General features: G+C 34.4%; 1 protein-coding gene across 1 annotated transcript in view; it reads left to right on the forward strand.

Annotated features, from left to right (window-relative positions):
* The first annotated feature begins 5,235 nt into the window (after positions 1–5,235).
* Positions 5,236–17,293, forward strand: part of LOC106668336 (NADPH--cytochrome P450 reductase) — a 37,780-nt gene continuing 25,722 nt past the window's right edge. Inside the window, exon 1 of the mRNA XM_014396994.2 lies at positions 5,236–5,287. Within this exon, the coding sequence (XP_014252480.1) occupies positions 5,251–5,287 (37 nt within the window). The 5' untranslated portion in view covers positions 5,236–5,250. The remainder of the gene's footprint in view (positions 5,288–17,293) is intronic.

Here is a 17,293-nt window from a genome sequence, read left to right on the forward strand (position 1 = left end):
GACGTTTGAAAAATGGCAAAAAGGAGGGAAAATTCGAGAGGTGAGGTTGAGATTAATAATATAACAGATTTTGATCTACCTCCCATTTTAAATATGTACATAAATAATATCAAACAGCCAAACTAATTATTTTAATTGTTATTATTTTTATAGTAATTTAATAATGTTAAGTATTTACTAGTATAATATTTATTTGTGTTAAAATTTCCGCGTTTCGCACGTTCAAATTGAGCGCCATTAAAAAGATCAGCTGCTAATTGGAACGTCGCGTTGGCGGAGGCATCAGCGGGTTCACTTTGGCAATTCATGTCGAGAGACGTGGTTGTAGAAGTCCTTCAACCTGATGATGAACTAAAAGGCTCGAAATCCGGATCGTTGCAAAACAACTTACTGTGAGTAGGAACTATCTTTTTAAAAAAGGATTGAATACCACTCACTTCACCATTTATCATTTCTACTAACTTCCCATCTCAATCCCACCTTATTATTAATAAAATCGGGGCAAAAATGATCAATTTCGCCCGAGAACGTGTCCATAAGTCGTCTAGACTTTAAGAAAAATATCTTATCTCCGTTGAAAGTACCTTTAATGCTTTCGGATCAGTTGGGCGCGTTTTCTTCTGTTGGAAAACGAATGGAATTTACAATAGTTGTTCAAAATATAACATCGACTGTGAAACGTAGAGGAGGCAATTAGTAGTCATCGAAGGTATGCTGATTGTTGATGATTTGTGGGTTAATTAAACAACAAAAAATCTTGAATTTTTACTTGGGATCACGTTCGAGATTTTATGGAAGAGTCTGTATCGACTTCTTCCTCTTTCGAGGACAAATGGGGTTTGTAGGTTTGTGTAGGTTTGATTCGATAAAGGAGCTTGGACAGGTTCGAAGGATTTTTGATTTGAGTGACTAGATTCTTTGGAAGTTCCCTATGTCCAGTTTGATTGTAGAAATGATATCTAGATTGATTACTACTCGAACCATTGCCCAAGCTCCCTACTCCACTTATCCAACCTTATTATCCACACGGATCTTCAAATTTCAATTGTTCTCGAAACCGGAAGAAATTGGATATAGAAGCCTTCATAAAACCTTCGAACCTCATCCCAATCTTCAAGTCCAAAGTGAATACTGTTGTGGTAGGAGTGTAATCAAGGATTATATACAAATTTTATGAAGTGGACTAAGCTGCTTCTAGCTCTCTGGCGCTGTTGTAACATAACAGTAAATTTAATCTTTTCATTCCGGGATTTATTTAAAAATTGAACGTTGCAAGAATTCAAGTGCGGAAGTAGGCCATATCTGCAAAATCTCAGAAAATCCAGTATATTTTAATCCATTATGTTTAGTGGTCTAATTGACCAAATTACTTATTTCTATTAATTATTCTTTTTACGTAAAGTCCCGGTTGAGATGAAAAAGTTAGTGTCACGAGCGGGATTCGAACCCACGACCTTCGGCTGATGTATATTTAGTAGTAGTAGTACAAAAAGTATATTTTAATGTTGCAGTACTGAATACGTCCAATTTTTATTTTTAAAGAAATTTAAATCAGTCAAAATGTCGTACAATGATCATTTTAACCCTGAGTGATTGTCCTTATTCTTGTTGAACTAATTAATTAGACTAATTAGTTATTAATGTTCCCGTTCTATATTTTTTATTATCACGGGCTCGTCCCGCTTCTAAGATCACTATTTATTTATAGATTTATCACGGGGTTTGAACAATTTATAAATAAAGATTCGGTTTTAAAAATTCCAGAAAAGCTTAATGGATTGGTATTACGTATTAAAACATTACTTATGGGCGTTGCCCCTTCCGGGTTATCTGTCTCCTTTTTTGATTCAGATTTTCCTTGTCTTCATTCACACTGTAGCCCTTCAATTTAAATGGATATTAAACAAAATGTTGACCACATTTACTTAAAATTATAGATTGTCTATGTGGAGTGCGGCGGGCATAGGTCACTGTCCCGGCACCAAAGGAGTACATTATAAACAGACATTACTTATATTTTTAATATTTTTAAATGTATATGGTGTTTGTATGTATTGGTCTAGTGTTTATGTTAATTTATTGGAATGAATGTAATTTATTGGCGTGAATTTAACCCCGCCCGAGAAATATCGACTACTCTTTGGTTAGTGTCTGAAGTTTGGAGGGTAAAAGTAACTTATTAGCGAGAATGGAGGGGGTTCAACCCTTCCCCGAGGAATATTGAGTTCTTTGGGGGAGTGAATGTGACCAGATTTTTATATTTGCTTATACATATATTGTTTATTTTGTGTATATTTGCTGGGCCTAATTGACAACCTGAGGTACAAATAAAAAGCTAACATTTCAGGATATAGACTAGTTTCATATAAAAGCAGAGTCAGTAACAGATTGAGACGGTCAAAGCTGCAGGCTGAAAAATACGCGTGAAAGATCAGAAATCGAAGTAAAAACACGCAGATAGCCGGCGATGATCTCAGCAGTTTGTCAACCTCTAAACTACTCACATTATATATATAGAATTAGCAAAAGAAGACTTACTTATTGAAATTCTAAGGCACATAACATTTAGATTATCCAAGAATGGCAATACTAATTATAGCCCAGAACAATAAAACAATAAAAGACGATAGTAAAAACAACAATAAAAGACAATAGTAACATAAATTTCGTTTGAATTGATGATATGGGCAGGAAATTAATTGCAGAAGACAAATCTTAACTTTGATGATATGCTCTTATAGTCTATACAGCGCAAAAACTGGTATTGATGATATGATTGAAGGCGGAATATATATCTAATAAAACGAGTAGGAAACAATTAATATAAAGAAGGCTATAAGCATATACTAAAAGAATGATAATTAAATATGCGGAAGATACAATCTAATTGTTAGGTTTTCTTTTCGATAGAAAAGAAAAAGAGTTTACTGTAGTCCAATAGCTTGGCCCAGTATTGTTTCGATGATGACAATGAGCATTGATAATATTTTCCCTCCTATCATTTGTTTGAAACTCAAATTTTTGCTTAATAATTCGACCAATTATTTCAAATAGCATTGATAAAAAAATATTAAATATTGAACTTCTGTATTAATCTTTGCGACAAAAACATCATGAAACAACCCGAAAGATGGTTTTCTCAAATTGAAAAGTGTCGTTCATTGCATTATGCAAGTGAGAAATAGTACAAAAATATCTGACAGGATTTATCACAATTTGTAAATTTGTGGTCATTTCAAATCACAGATATCTCACGAAACCAGTTGGATGAAACAAACAGCGAAACTGGGCGGGACCAAGGTGATTAGGACGTAATCAACCGATTCTTTCGCAAGAGCTTAGAGATATAGGGATTCTTATTTTCACACACCTTATCCTTTTTGCATCATATAAAAACTTTTAGGCATTAAAATTTTATCAATTTTTATTTTTTAGCTAGACCTGTTTAGAAACGTTGAAGTTTAGAGAATTTAAATTGAGATTCATTGTTATTGACTTCACAAAATCCAAAAACAAGCTGTTTACTGCCCTTGGAGATGACATTTGATAACACGAACGCCTATTGTCATAGTTTGCATAGGTCTAAATTGGGAAGCACGGATATTTGTAAGACCGCAGACGGTGGAAAACCTCTCTAATGTTGTTGATTTGAAGGATAAATAAAATTATATCCTTTTTCACCATTTTTTCCATCACTTTCTCCGTGATATTATAAAGTAAGTGGCCTAATTGACAGTTTAAATTTGAAAAACAAACATTCTTTCGAAATCTTACTAAAAAAGGATGTCATTTTCCTTACCACCATTTACAAATCAGACATACTTCTCGTTCCAATGGAAATTATAAAAAAAAAACCCATGCCACAGTTCAAAAACCTCAGCAACTCCATACGTCTTATATCTTTATCAGTTTTCTCTCCATTACTTGGCAAAATCTTTGAAAATTTCAGCTCAAACAATATATTCCACCCCCGAAATATCTAATGTCACTCCATCCCGTGAATTCGGGTTCAGGCAAGATCACTCCATTTAACAGGCCACGTGTTGGATTGCTCTAGAAACTCAAGGGCATCCTTCCATTCACGTTACTTCATCCTAAAATCCTATCTGTCCTGGTACTTTCAAGTACGAACCGCAACAGCCGAAGCGTGTGTTCCACAGCAACCTTGATCCCATTTTTTCTTCAACATAAATGATACAGCACTCCTCACATATGCAGACTATACCGCCATGCTTTCCCAGAGCAAATAGTGGCGTCCAGAAGTCTTCAGGATTCTTACTGTTTGGAAAAATGGTTCAAGAAATAGAGGATTCAATGAAAGTAAATTCCAGCCTGACCTTCATGCTTTGACGTATCATTTCTCCATCAATCTTACAGAACTCTGATCCCTTTCCAGCTACCAGTGTTGCACGCTATTTGAGGCTTAACGTTGACAAAAACTTACTTGGAATCACACACTCAAAAGAATAGAATTAGACAGACTACGGCCACATCATTTACACTGTATATGAACGTAAGGAATTGAACTGTGGGGTTCCATCCTCCAAAGAATCAAGTAGCTCCAGTCCAAAATCTTTCGAACTTCTGCCCTAGCTCCACCTATTTCGTATCCAACCTTACTTTCCACACAGACGTTCAAATTCCATTTGTCGACTAAATTGCAAGAATTCGATAAAAACGTTTCCATAAAACCCTGGAACCTCATCCTAACCTCCTAGTGTCCTGGTTTGACACCTTTCGTTCCTGAACACTTCCCGACTTTTGGGACGTCTAAATCAATAATGGCCTTGAGATTTCCACCTAGTGAAGAAAAAGACTAGTGCTGTAATAGGAGAGTAATTAATGGATAATTTCTCCAATGACATCTTATAACGTACAGTAAAATTAATAAAGACAATAAAAGTTACTTGTAACTCTAGCGTTGGAAAACATAATCATATAAAAATACCTTTGTTTGTCTATATACTTACATATATAGTGTTCATGTTAACAATTATTTATAACGCTTATGATAAGACGAAACTACTAATTAAACGTTTATATCGGCTGAAACTGTTCTTCATAAAAAGCTTCATAAAAAGAAGAACACGACGTAGGAAAAAGCCCAGTCGTATCGATAAATACGATTATTTATGAATGGTAATGGAAACCCGACATCCATGTTAAAATATTCATTACAATTTACGTCATTAATCCAGTCAGAAAGGCCTGCCGGTCAGTTTGTTCTTTGACACCGTGTGAACTTCAGGCATGCATCGCGAAATATTCAACAGATTCCTACATAACAGTGAGTAACACTGAACAATCACAGTGATCTTTTTAAATGATTTAGCATAGGATAAGAAAATTTAGATTGTAAACAGTTTTTCATGAATACTTTTTAGTTTGTCATCAATATTCGATTTTTAAGGAAAAGTCATAATGGACAATATCTCTTTACTAGGTAGTTTGCTTTTGTATTGTTTCCTCTGATTTTAAACCGATTAAATCGAAATTCCCTTCCTAGACTGGCTGAAAACGGGCTTTTTATTAGCACATAATGGCGTTTTTTTGCAATTATTAAAACTCGAAATTTAAAAAGACCCCCGGCCTTTATCACCTTTGGCTCATGTTTTGACAATAGAATGCGATGGGACATATTCAACGTGAGAAAAGTCCCATCGTAAAAGTGCGGCATCGGTGGATTTTTTTCCTCTGTCCTTCATAACGTTGATTGATCGAACACATTGTTCCAAGTCGAAGATAGCTCGAGTCAACAAATTATCAGATATTGCATTATTTCTGGTTCCGGTGAATCCTTGGAAAGAGAAATAATGAATGAAAGAACGATCCTTGAATGTTCTCCTTTGAATCATGGATCCCATGATTTTATTATCATATTAAAACTACTGTTAAGTGATCACTGATTAAATAAAACAATTTTTTTTATTAGTCTTAATTGTTATAAGCATGAATGCCAAACGAAGGACAAGAATTTCCTTTTTTCCAAGTATGTTGTATCTTTGTACGCGCAGATAATTTTTTAATATTACAAAATTCTTTACAGTCTTATCAGACTGCGTTATATAAAAATGAATAATCGATCCATTAAAAATTGATAAACAAATAACACTTTTCGTTGTTATAAAGACAGATGCATTGTTTATTAAACCAGGGGATTTAATGAGTTAATGCCAGTGCAAATAAATATTCAAAAAAAGAGATTCAATTCTTTAAAAAATATAAATGTTTAGGAAGAATTTTATATCAAGTTCCAGCCATCTTCAATTTGGAGATACCTTCAGTTCAAATTACTTAATATTATTCAAATCTGTCAGCAAAGCTAATTAGCATAAGCAATAACTTCGAAGTTTTTATACACATATTCTACTCTTATCTGCTTCCAGGTTGTTGATTTTATAGATTAACCTCAATTTAATTGGGGTTAATTTAGGAAACAATTTAATAATTGATTGAGAAATCAATTTCGGGGGCCTGCTCCAAACCAAATATGGATTTTGTTTGGTTGTCTCTTTCCAGCGTTAACCCAAATAAATAAAGCTTTGATAGTCAAAACGTTTCATACATTTCTCATTCTTGTGGCAAAGGTTTTCAACCAGATGTTAATGGAATAAACGCAGTGGAAGATAATAATTGCATAGTAATAAATAGATAAGCATTACAAATGGGTCATTGGTGACATCCTATGTAACATTAACTGTAAATAAATTGAGTTGGACAGTAATTGTTTTCTCAATATCCAAGATGATAAACTTGCATCAAATTTCTGATGACTGGGGTTTTTCTCGTGCTGAAGAAGCTCCACCCTGTTAAAAAAAGCTATTATGAATTATGCTATTAAGGTGACGATAAAACGAGACATAAAACGTTTAAAATGTATTTCACTACATTTTTTCGGCCCGGTTCATGGTTTTCTTTTTTGCCGAAATCCACCCTGTTTTCTCCCAAGCAGAAGATAGGAATAATTTATAAGTGTTTCAGCTGCTCGTTACATTTTTCCACCAGGTCACGCCGGAAGGGCGCATGACGTCCCGCACGTTGATTATTCCACGTAGACAAAATGAATTTGTCAAAATATCGCCCCTCGACGAACGGTGTTAACACAGCGCCGATTCAATGCTAAATTTTCAACGCGTCATGGCCTAATAACGATAACAGCTGTAGTTAAACACCTACCTTATAAATATTATGACAATTAAATGTAACAATTGTTCTAAGGATTCGTAGCTTTTTTTTCTAACTTTGGAGGCCAACAACATGATAAATATACGCAACTATGGTCTAATTAGGTCATTACTTTCAGTTTTCGCTGAGTAATTTTATATTTACGAACACTCTGGATCAAGGTATGGTCTTGAAGAAAAAAGCAAATTCAGTTGTTACTGCTAAAATTTCGACTTATTTTAAGGTCATCACCAGGTCCTATATTAATTTCGCATTATGAAAAATATATTTGTACAGTTAATTTAACAATCAATACAACTAAATAGAACTTACAAAACAAACTGAAATAAGGTAACTGATTGTGATTAAACCGAATTCTAAAAATGGTGGTGAAAAAATGTCTGTATGCATACAATATATGCAGGGTGTTCGGCTACTCGTGTTACAATCTTTTCCAGTAGATTCTACAATCAAAATGGAACCACAAAAGTCTTATTTACTTACTATGGTCCGAATCTCAATAGTTTCGGGGTTATTTCACTTTTCTGATTTTTAAGATTTCACGACCTTGCTTCAGAAACAGAAACGGACTAATCCGTTGGTATCAGTGAAAAACTACGTTAAATTTCCAATAAGATGTTATTAATATTAAACTTGTAAACGTTGGTGAAATAAACGTTTTAGTAGTCACAACTTTGATTGTAAATTAATATAAATATTTAGGAGTCATATTTACCCGAGACTCTCTTGGACAAAGCACTTCTCTTGGAAAGCACTGGAAAGTCAGTGGCTAAATTAGTTCTCCCCAGCGTTGACCTGTTACGGTTTTTGAGTGGCTCAAATTCGCGGCCTTTAATTCGATACGCTAGGCATGCATGGAACTACAGATATGAATTAATTAATGAGTTTAATTTTTGATTTCTTTTGTATAACTTGTTTTTTTTTTTTTGTTCTCTTTCGCATTTTGGCGGCAGTTGTTGTTTCTCCTTTTTTCTTTTTATTGCGTAGGCTATAACTTTTATTTTATTTTATTGTGTATTTTTTCGTTTTTGACTGTTTAATCAACAACCTCTGGCAGACGGATCCAAGATGCTTTAAAATCTAAATTGCCTTTTTTCCTTTTTTTTTATGTTTAATAAAGCATTATTATTATTATTATTATTATTAGTCACAACTTTGAAAATAATTCTTTTTTCAATGTTGAAAAAGTTACTATGGTGATTCTAAACAACTATTTCCAAACCTAGAAACCAGCAAATTTTCAGAAAACGTACTCCGTTTAATGTCCTTTTTAGTGGTGTAATTGCTTTTTTAATTACTTTTCTCAAATATGAAGTAATTGGTGTAGAAAAGGTAAAAACCGTGGTTGACGAATTGGTAAGGTGGAAGATTTAAAAAAAAAATCTTAAGGAAATTTTGAATGAATTTATTAAACGTTTTTTTAATTTGGGTTCGAAACCAACCTGAACGAAACTGATGAAGGAACGTAAAAAACCGTGGTTGACGGATTGGTAAGGTGGAAAGATTAATAATAAAATAAAGTATAAAAAACATAAGGAAATTTTGAATGAATGAACTAAAAACTTTTGAATCTTAAAACTCTTTTATTCCGTGGAATATTAATAGAATAATCCTTTAATCAAAGTTGCAGTCGTGTTGGTAAATAAGTAAACAATTGCATTATTTCAGTTTCGAATCGAAATTAAAAAACGTTTAATAAATTCATTCAAAATTTGCTTAAGATTTTTTTAAAATCTTCTACCTTACCAATACCAATTCTACCTTACCACGGTTTTTACCTTTCCTACATCAATTACTTCATCTTTGAGAAAAATAATTAAAAAAGCAATTACACCACTAAAAAAGGACATTAAATGGAGTACGTTTTCTGAAATTTGTTGGTCACTAGGTTTGGAAATAGTAGTTGAGAATAGTAAGTTTAGAAAAATAGCAGTAAATAATAGTAAGTTTTCAAATAGCAGTAAGTTCTGGCTACTTAAACGCTTATTTCACCAACGTTTACAAGCTTAGGATTAATCTCATTGGAAATTTAACGTAGTTTTCAATGGTATCAACGGATTTGTCTAACACTTTTCTATTTTGGTGTTATCATTGTTTATTTGAAGTAAGGTTGTGAAATCTTAAAAAATCAGAAAAAGAGGAATAACTCCAAAACTGTGGATGATTCGGACCACAGTTTATTAGGATTTTTTGGTTCTATCTTAAATGTAGAACCTACTGGCAAAGTTTGTAACACGAGTAGTCGGAACGGAAAAGTCCACATCCACGAGGCATCCTGGACACAACACACTCAGGAAAATTAGATCACACGCACAACTAGCGTGGTCTTTAATACCAGTTTTCACCAGCTGAGAGGGTAACTGGTTATTAACCGAATTCTAAAAATGTAGTGAAAAAATGTCTATATATAATATATATATCAAGGCAACAGGGCTGTCCTTGCATTGTAGGCTGTACCATCCCATAGGGTCAATCATGGTGTCATATCCTTTTTGAACACTCTTGATCAAGGTATGGTCTTGACGAAGAAAGCAAATTAAGATGTTACTGCCAAGCTTTCGACCTATTTTAATGTCATCATCAGGGCAAAACAATTTTATGTCTACAGATTGACATATTTAAGTATATTACAGACAGAAGACCGATTCAGTTCTCTATTCAGAGAGCCCTCTCAACACGACACCCAATAATGCCACTTCTACACGGAAAAGAAACACTTTGAGCCGTGAAGATGATCTCAATAAAGATCGAAACGTTGGCACGATCAAGAAAATTTTTTCTAAACCTACGTCCAAATAATCATTAACTAACGGTCACTAAACACCACATATTCGTAAATATTATTGATGTCTGGTATTCATTTTCTTTATCAAATATTTTTTCTTGGGCGAAATCACTGGGACGTACGTTATACTTTTGAACGTGTTCATATTTCTATCGGGGTTTTTCACTGTTCGTTAATTTTCTTGAATTAATATTTAACAATCTATTGTATGTTCTCATAACTTTTTAATAGTTGGTTTAGAATTAGATATTAATTGAAGGAAGTAACGAACGTGTTCGTTATAAATAGACTTAAGGGAAATTTTAATAAACCTACGTACTCGGTTTAATGAAGCTTTTTCAAAATCTAATTTTAGTCGCAATTAAATGAGCATAAATCGTTATTTAGATATTCAAAAAATATTATTTTTGGTGTAACAATTTCATTTTAGGTTAACATAAAGACAAAACTACGGCGCAGAATATTTAATTGGGTATGTTTAAAAAGATAAATCAACAAAATGCTGCTTTTTTGCATATTTCAACAAACATTCTGTAAGCAAAGCAGAAAATGGCCAAAACTTGGATTTGACTTCATTTTTCGTGATTCTAGCGTTATAAAACCATTAGATAGACTTTCTCGGCAATCAGTGTAAATAAATTTTTTACTGATAATTTCGACGACCTGCCCGATTGATATTCACGGTGCAAGCTCTAACATAATTTTTCCCAAAAAATATTGAACCGATTTTAATGGTTCCTAATTCATTTTAAACTCTTTTCAATTAATTATGGTTTTGGTTGAGATAAAAAAGTAAATGTTACAAGCGGGATTCGAACCCACGACCTTCGGCTAAATACGCCGCTACTCAACCACTTGAGCTATCGTGACTTCGATGCACTCAGACACCAACTTCCCTACCTTTTGAATTTTCCCTCCTTTTTGCCATTTTTCATTTTAAAGAAATTGTCAAGGGTGTATTTTATAACCGTATCAAATATTAAATTCGGACTGGTATTTCCATTAAAAAAAGGGTAATTTCTGAAATATAACTGCTATTTCATATATTTTCTTATAGAAATAGTTTGTATTTTCTAATGGTACATATGCCATTAAAAACAATCGTTTTATTCGTTTTTGTATTGTAGCCGTTTCAATCAGATATTCCGATAACGACTTCTCAAAAATCGGAAAAGTTTTAGTGGTCAAAATCGATAAATTTAAATTCAAACAAAAATTTATAGAAATTTATTATTAGGGGTCTCTAGAGGTGTTAAAACGAAATTTCATATTAGTTTTAAGAGAAAAAAATTATGACCTAGTTACTTGAAAAATATTTGGATTTTAGAATTTTTTTGGTTATTGATAAGCTTTGATAGCTTTTACTATATTTTTATTTACTGTAATTTTTTTTTTTTACTTTTATTGCTGTAAATTGATATATTTACTTAGTTAATTTGAGTAAGTAGAAAGGCGAAATAAAAATAATTTTAAAAAACGGAAAATTTCAACTTTCATAAAAAAAAAAAATAAAAAAAATGGCAAAACCAGGGCTATTCATAGGAAGTGGCGTATACATCAAAAAAGCGTCGTCCAAATGCGTGACCCACCAACCTTGCCGTCCTCTTATAAGATGCCAATTTTCGTATGTATAGTTTCAATTATGATTTAAATACATTAGTTATATATTTACAGCATCCCTGATGAAGATCATGAAGGTTTAGGTTTATATTGGTCTATTGTGCAATCTCTCAGGAGTAGGCATCGCTTGCATAGTGCTTCGCACCGATTGTCTGATGGTCAAAGGTTTTTGACATTTCTTATGCCGAAAAAGGGTTCTGGCCGTTAGGTTCCTCTCTGAATATTTCCTTGGCCAATTTATCGGCCTCCTCGTTGCCCCATTGCAATGATACCCAAACAAGGGTGGTTTTGTTGTTTTTCCCAATGAAAGACTCTGGACTTAACTTCCGATGTTAACTAGCTTCCTTTCTGCCCTGTAGCCTGTCTACCCTACCTACCACCAGTTTAATAATCACAGTCTCCGCCTAAAATTTTCAAGTGTAATTCAAATACTACTGATTTATTAATATAATTTTACTCCTTAATTAGTTCAGTTGTATATATGTTACTGTAAATCTGCTGCAGTAAATCAAGCTAAAATAACAATTGCTTCTGATATTACCATTAAGATTACGTAGTGCTATTAATAATTTTGATAATTATTAATAGTACTACTTTTCTGGCTGTATTTATAATATATTTTCATATTAATTTACATTAGCCAATTACACGTTTTGATTAAGTATATTTCACTCATTCGCGCACTATTATATGTCAATTTTTTTGGACACGATAAATCTATAATCAATTGTAAATCTTCGTGTTTTTGAGGATCCCATGTAGGTAAGGGGATTTTTTTCCTCCTCGACTTTCTTCCAGATGTCACGACGTGCATGATCTAGCCGGGGGCATTTCAGGAAGACATGGTTTGAATCTTTGACTTTGGTCTATATATTCGCGGCTGAGCCGTGTTCTTGCAACTCAAACATCAGGGATCTGCTTGTGAATATCATTTTTGGGCTTTTGGAGCTAGGTGCGTTAATGCTTAGCACTGCACTTAGGGAATCTGAGATGACTACTATCCTGGGCATCATTTCACGATTGGCATATAGTTGGTGGTCATGATGGATAAAATTAGAGAATATGTTCAGCTTCCTGATGGTTTTAAAATGATCGACATTATATGTTAGTAGGCCCTCGGATTTTTCCAGGTTCCGGTTGCATTGAGGCGCGAGCTCACAGAATAGCGATACTAAGAGTGGGGTTTTTTCCCCCAGAATGTTTTGGCCAATGAGTGTTCTGCCAACGTTGAGATCTTGGCCACTAAGGGATTGTTTGTCATCATCTTTTCTGCAATGACTTTCCGGCCAACTTTTTCCTTCTAATGTGTTGAGTGGAGGTTCTTTTGCTTCAACTAATAAGGCGTTAGTCGGGGAGGATGTCAAAGCACCCATACTTGCGCGTAGGGACTTGTATTGGGTTCTATCCAGCTTTAAAAGATGCGATTTGGTGGCATCATTATAAAAGAGACTTCCGTAGTCCAATCAGGTTCGGTGTAATAGGAGGGATGTTCTGATGTCCGCCCCATAGTTATAGTGGTTGATGTTAATTGCTTTTTCACAACTGGCTACTGCGTTGTTAATTGTTGTCTCCAGAGGAGTTTTTGGTCAAGATGCACGCCAAGTAGTTTGACGCATCGTTGGGGGACCAAAGTCAAGTTCCCTAGTAATACTACTGATAGTACTACTTAATCCCAAGTTAAATTAATTGGATCTTGGAGCGGTAGCCGAGTGGTTAGCGTGAGAGACTCTCGGCTCATAGACGCCGCGGTCGTGGGTTCGATTCCCACCGTCGCCTCTGGCCCTTTTTTCACGAACCCCCCCCCCCCCCAATATGCACACACAAGAATTCGTCACCATGGTTAATATGCATAGATCGTAAGGCCAAAAATAATATATATATAAAAAAAAATTTATTGCTTTACGCGATTAAATTTGACCGCTATTTGTTTGTTACAGATAAAATTGACGCAATAGAAAAATGACATTTACGATTTATAAAATAGTTGGAATTTTATAATTATTGCGTCGTTGTGTTTGTTTTGGTAGTAGAAGTATTATTTATTTTCATAAATTACCGTTATTAATGAGAGGTGTTAATCGCATTTACATAAAAATGGCCTGGAGTAAGCATTACGCAGCAGAACCACCGGCCGGAAGCCTTTTTAACCTCATTTCCAGGCACTGTCGGCCAAACTTTATCCGGTTTTACATCAGCGGTAATGGCAATTAAAATAGGCGAATGATTCGCGCGACAATTTCTGTTAACACTCACCTTCTGGTGTTTTTTTTTCGTGAGTCCATTTTAGGAAACGGGAACCATTTCTTTGTCAAAGCATTCAGGTTCAATTGAATTCAATGCGAAGGTCAAAAGCACATACTTAAATCTGGGTCGCAATTTCAAACAAGCGCTCTTGAACTTAAAAGCACAGGTCTTAACTCTCGGATCACCATTTAAATCAATTTATAAAAAAAACCTGACAAGGTCCCTTAATCTCTCATTGATACTAAAATGCCTTCTTTTGAACAATGTTATCTTTGTTGCGCCGTTTATACACTATTAATTTAAATTCATAGGCACTCGAAAACACTTCGGCCGATTTTACATATATTATCTTAATTTTTTTAGTAGATCTATTGATCTCGTAGTGTCGACTTTCGGGTGTCTACTTATGTGTGGAATTAAATGTTTGTCTTCTGAAAATTACGTGCCGTTGTAACTTATTGCTTATTTGAAAAAAGGAGAAGCAAGAGGGCTTTTTATTTTTGTAAGTTGTTCTTACTTTACTGGTGAGTATTAGCCATAGAGTGCTACCAGGCCAGGGGAGATGACAGGTGACTCCCGGGACCCATTGACCCAGCCGCAACGGACCAGCAGCGGAGACCAGAGGGTTTACCTTCCGTATGAAAACCATGACTTATTGACTAAAAATGTATGAAGGTCATAACGGAGACGCAGATAAAAACTGCGTATTTTTGTATCTTTGAATCCTATTTAACTGAACGCTGCTACAGAATGAGGTTCAGGACCAATACAAACACCAATCCCACAACGGAGCATTCTTGTCTCATCCTGTGCACCATTTATAATATTGACTTTCCTATATATCCCAGCACTATCATTGGTATGACCTATGCTGATGACACCACAATTCTGCCATCTAACCCGAATCCTATTCAAGCAACCTCCAACATCTAACCATACCTTGAGCTTATCAAATACTGGTGCAAAATGTGAGATGATACTTATATTGAAAAAGCTTGCCCTCCACTGTACATTAACAATAAGTAGTTAGCGACTTCAGCTCAAGTTAGATCCCGTATCGTTCCAAGCAATTTTCAATATAAGAGATTAACAAAGAAGAAGAAAAAAGTGAAGGGAGAGCAAGACTGGAAAATGTTCCTAGTGTTTTTTACATTTAACAACATTTTACATATGGTTTAATTATTATGCAAAGTATGGTTGAGCTGAAAAATTAGTGTCACGAACAGGACTCAACCCACGACACTGTTAAAACTCAACGAACCATTGCAAGACATTACTACGACCACTGCAATGCCACCAGAGTAGATTGTGGGTTCTGCCAAGCCATCTATCCAGCGAATCCAACCCTCCGAATCAAAAGTCCTCAGACGAATTGGCAAAGCTCATCATGAGGATTTCTCATAAAGAAAGCCTTACATTTCATCTTAACTACCGACTTTACTCCAGTCAGATGGAGCTATACCAATAGACTGACGTGGAATCCCCGAACAAAATTTAACAGACAACATCAGATTTGGACAACTACGAAGGGTTTTAGAACCGAAATCTGTTTTGACCGTTAAAACTTAACTAATTCTTACAAGACTGCTTCCACTCTGGAGATAGGGGGTGAACCTGTGGGGTTCCACCAAACCATCCAACATCCAGCGAATCCAACCCTCCGAATCAAAGGTCCTCAGACCAATCGACAAAGCTCCTCATTACTCATAACGACCCTATCTTTATACTTTCCCTTACAGAGTGCGTTACATTTCATCTTAATTACTGACATACTCTCGAGCAGACTGATCTTGAATCCCCACAAACAACTTAAGACAACAACTTGGACAACTATTGAGACTTTTAGAACCGCAATCTAAGTAAAATAATAAAATTAAAGAGGAAAAGTTGAAAAATGGTATTTTAATGGCCAACCTATTGAGATCGTCAAGATTACAAGTATCTAGGCGTCACCAATCGTCACGGCTTTCCTTAAGTAAGCATTTTACAGACAAAAATGTAACGGCTAAGCGGGGTTATTAATGCCATATGGGATGCCATTTACGAAAATAATTGCATCATTTTGAAGCGAAAATAAACGTTTTTAAATTCAGGATCAGAGCATTGCTATGCTTCCCAGGTATGAGGATTTACCTCTTACTATAAAGTTGAAGTACTAAGGTTTTTCTTGAAGAAGCTCTTAAGAATTCCACCTTGGTTCCCGACAGCATTATTACATTTGGAGAAGAATATAGAAACTGTTCACATTAAAAAAACAAAACAAATTAAGCTGTGACTATGTGGTCACAGTGCTGTCTATGTCCTCATCAAGATATCCAAATCTGGTTGCATGTGAAAATATCCGGTCTAACACTGGTTGGTTTAAGGAGGTGGCAAATGCAATAGAGCAGTGCAAAATACAAAAAGTTAATATACTTAGAGAAAATGTACATAATTGTAAGATATGTATATTCAATGAGTTGCATGAAGCATTAAAAAGTCACTATAGTGATAGTTTTGTTGCTTGGATTGATAGCACAGAAAAATATTCTCTTTATAAAAATTTAAATTTTTTTTTGAGGTGTTGATGGGTGGTACTTGCGAAGCAAGCACTTAAACGTAGGAAGAACACGTTGGATTGTTAAAGTAAGGGGAGGACTTTTAAAACCAAAAGCAACATTTGGTACTGTAGACAAATCTTGTACCGCATGTAATTATACTACCCCAGAAGGAATTTTTCATTTTATTTCTAAGTGTGAGAGATACTCTGAGATAAGAAGAAATGGAACCTATTCTAGAGGGTATGATGCTTCGGCTATTAATGGGGAAATTTGGAGTAAATTGGCAATTTATATTAAAAAAGCATGTGACTAAAGAAAAAATGTTACTTAAATTAATTCATTTCCTTATTATAATTCAGTTTCACATGCTATTTAAAATAAACTAAAGAAATGTATATATCTTGAATACTTTGAAGTGTATTTTAAAGAAAACTCTCAGGGAGGAGTCGGTGGCCGTAACGGTTTAGGCGTCGACACGGCGTTCATCACTGTAAGGTAAAGGTCCCGGGTTCGAATCCAGCGGCCCTGCATTCCAACCTGACTTACTATTATTATTATTATTGTAAATATCGGACCAGTGAATCGTCTTAGTTTACTAAACATATCTATGTACACATCTAAAATCTATGTACACCTGACTTTATATTTTCTCTAAATTTTTTTATAAAATTTTATGGTAAATAAAGACTGTATGTATATATAGTAATAATAGTAAAAGTACAAGATATGAGATTTTAAGAAAATTGTATAATCGGCCATTTACGCCCAAGTTTCCTTTCTGTACTTTTTTATAAATTTATTGTAGGTAACGTGGTTTTATATTTTCTCTTTAAATTTTTTATTTAAACGACCCCCTGTTCTCAGGGAAAAATATGTCAATTTGAATTTTAAGGAGTTAACGAGGCTATTAATAAACCGA

This window comes from Cimex lectularius, unplaced genomic scaffold (assembly GCF_000648675.2).
Source record: "Cimex lectularius strain Harlan isolate CLEC.00 unplaced genomic scaffold, Clec_2.1 scaffold11, whole genome shotgun sequence".
Classification (NCBI taxonomy): domain Eukaryota; kingdom Metazoa; phylum Arthropoda; class Insecta; order Hemiptera; family Cimicidae; genus Cimex; species Cimex lectularius.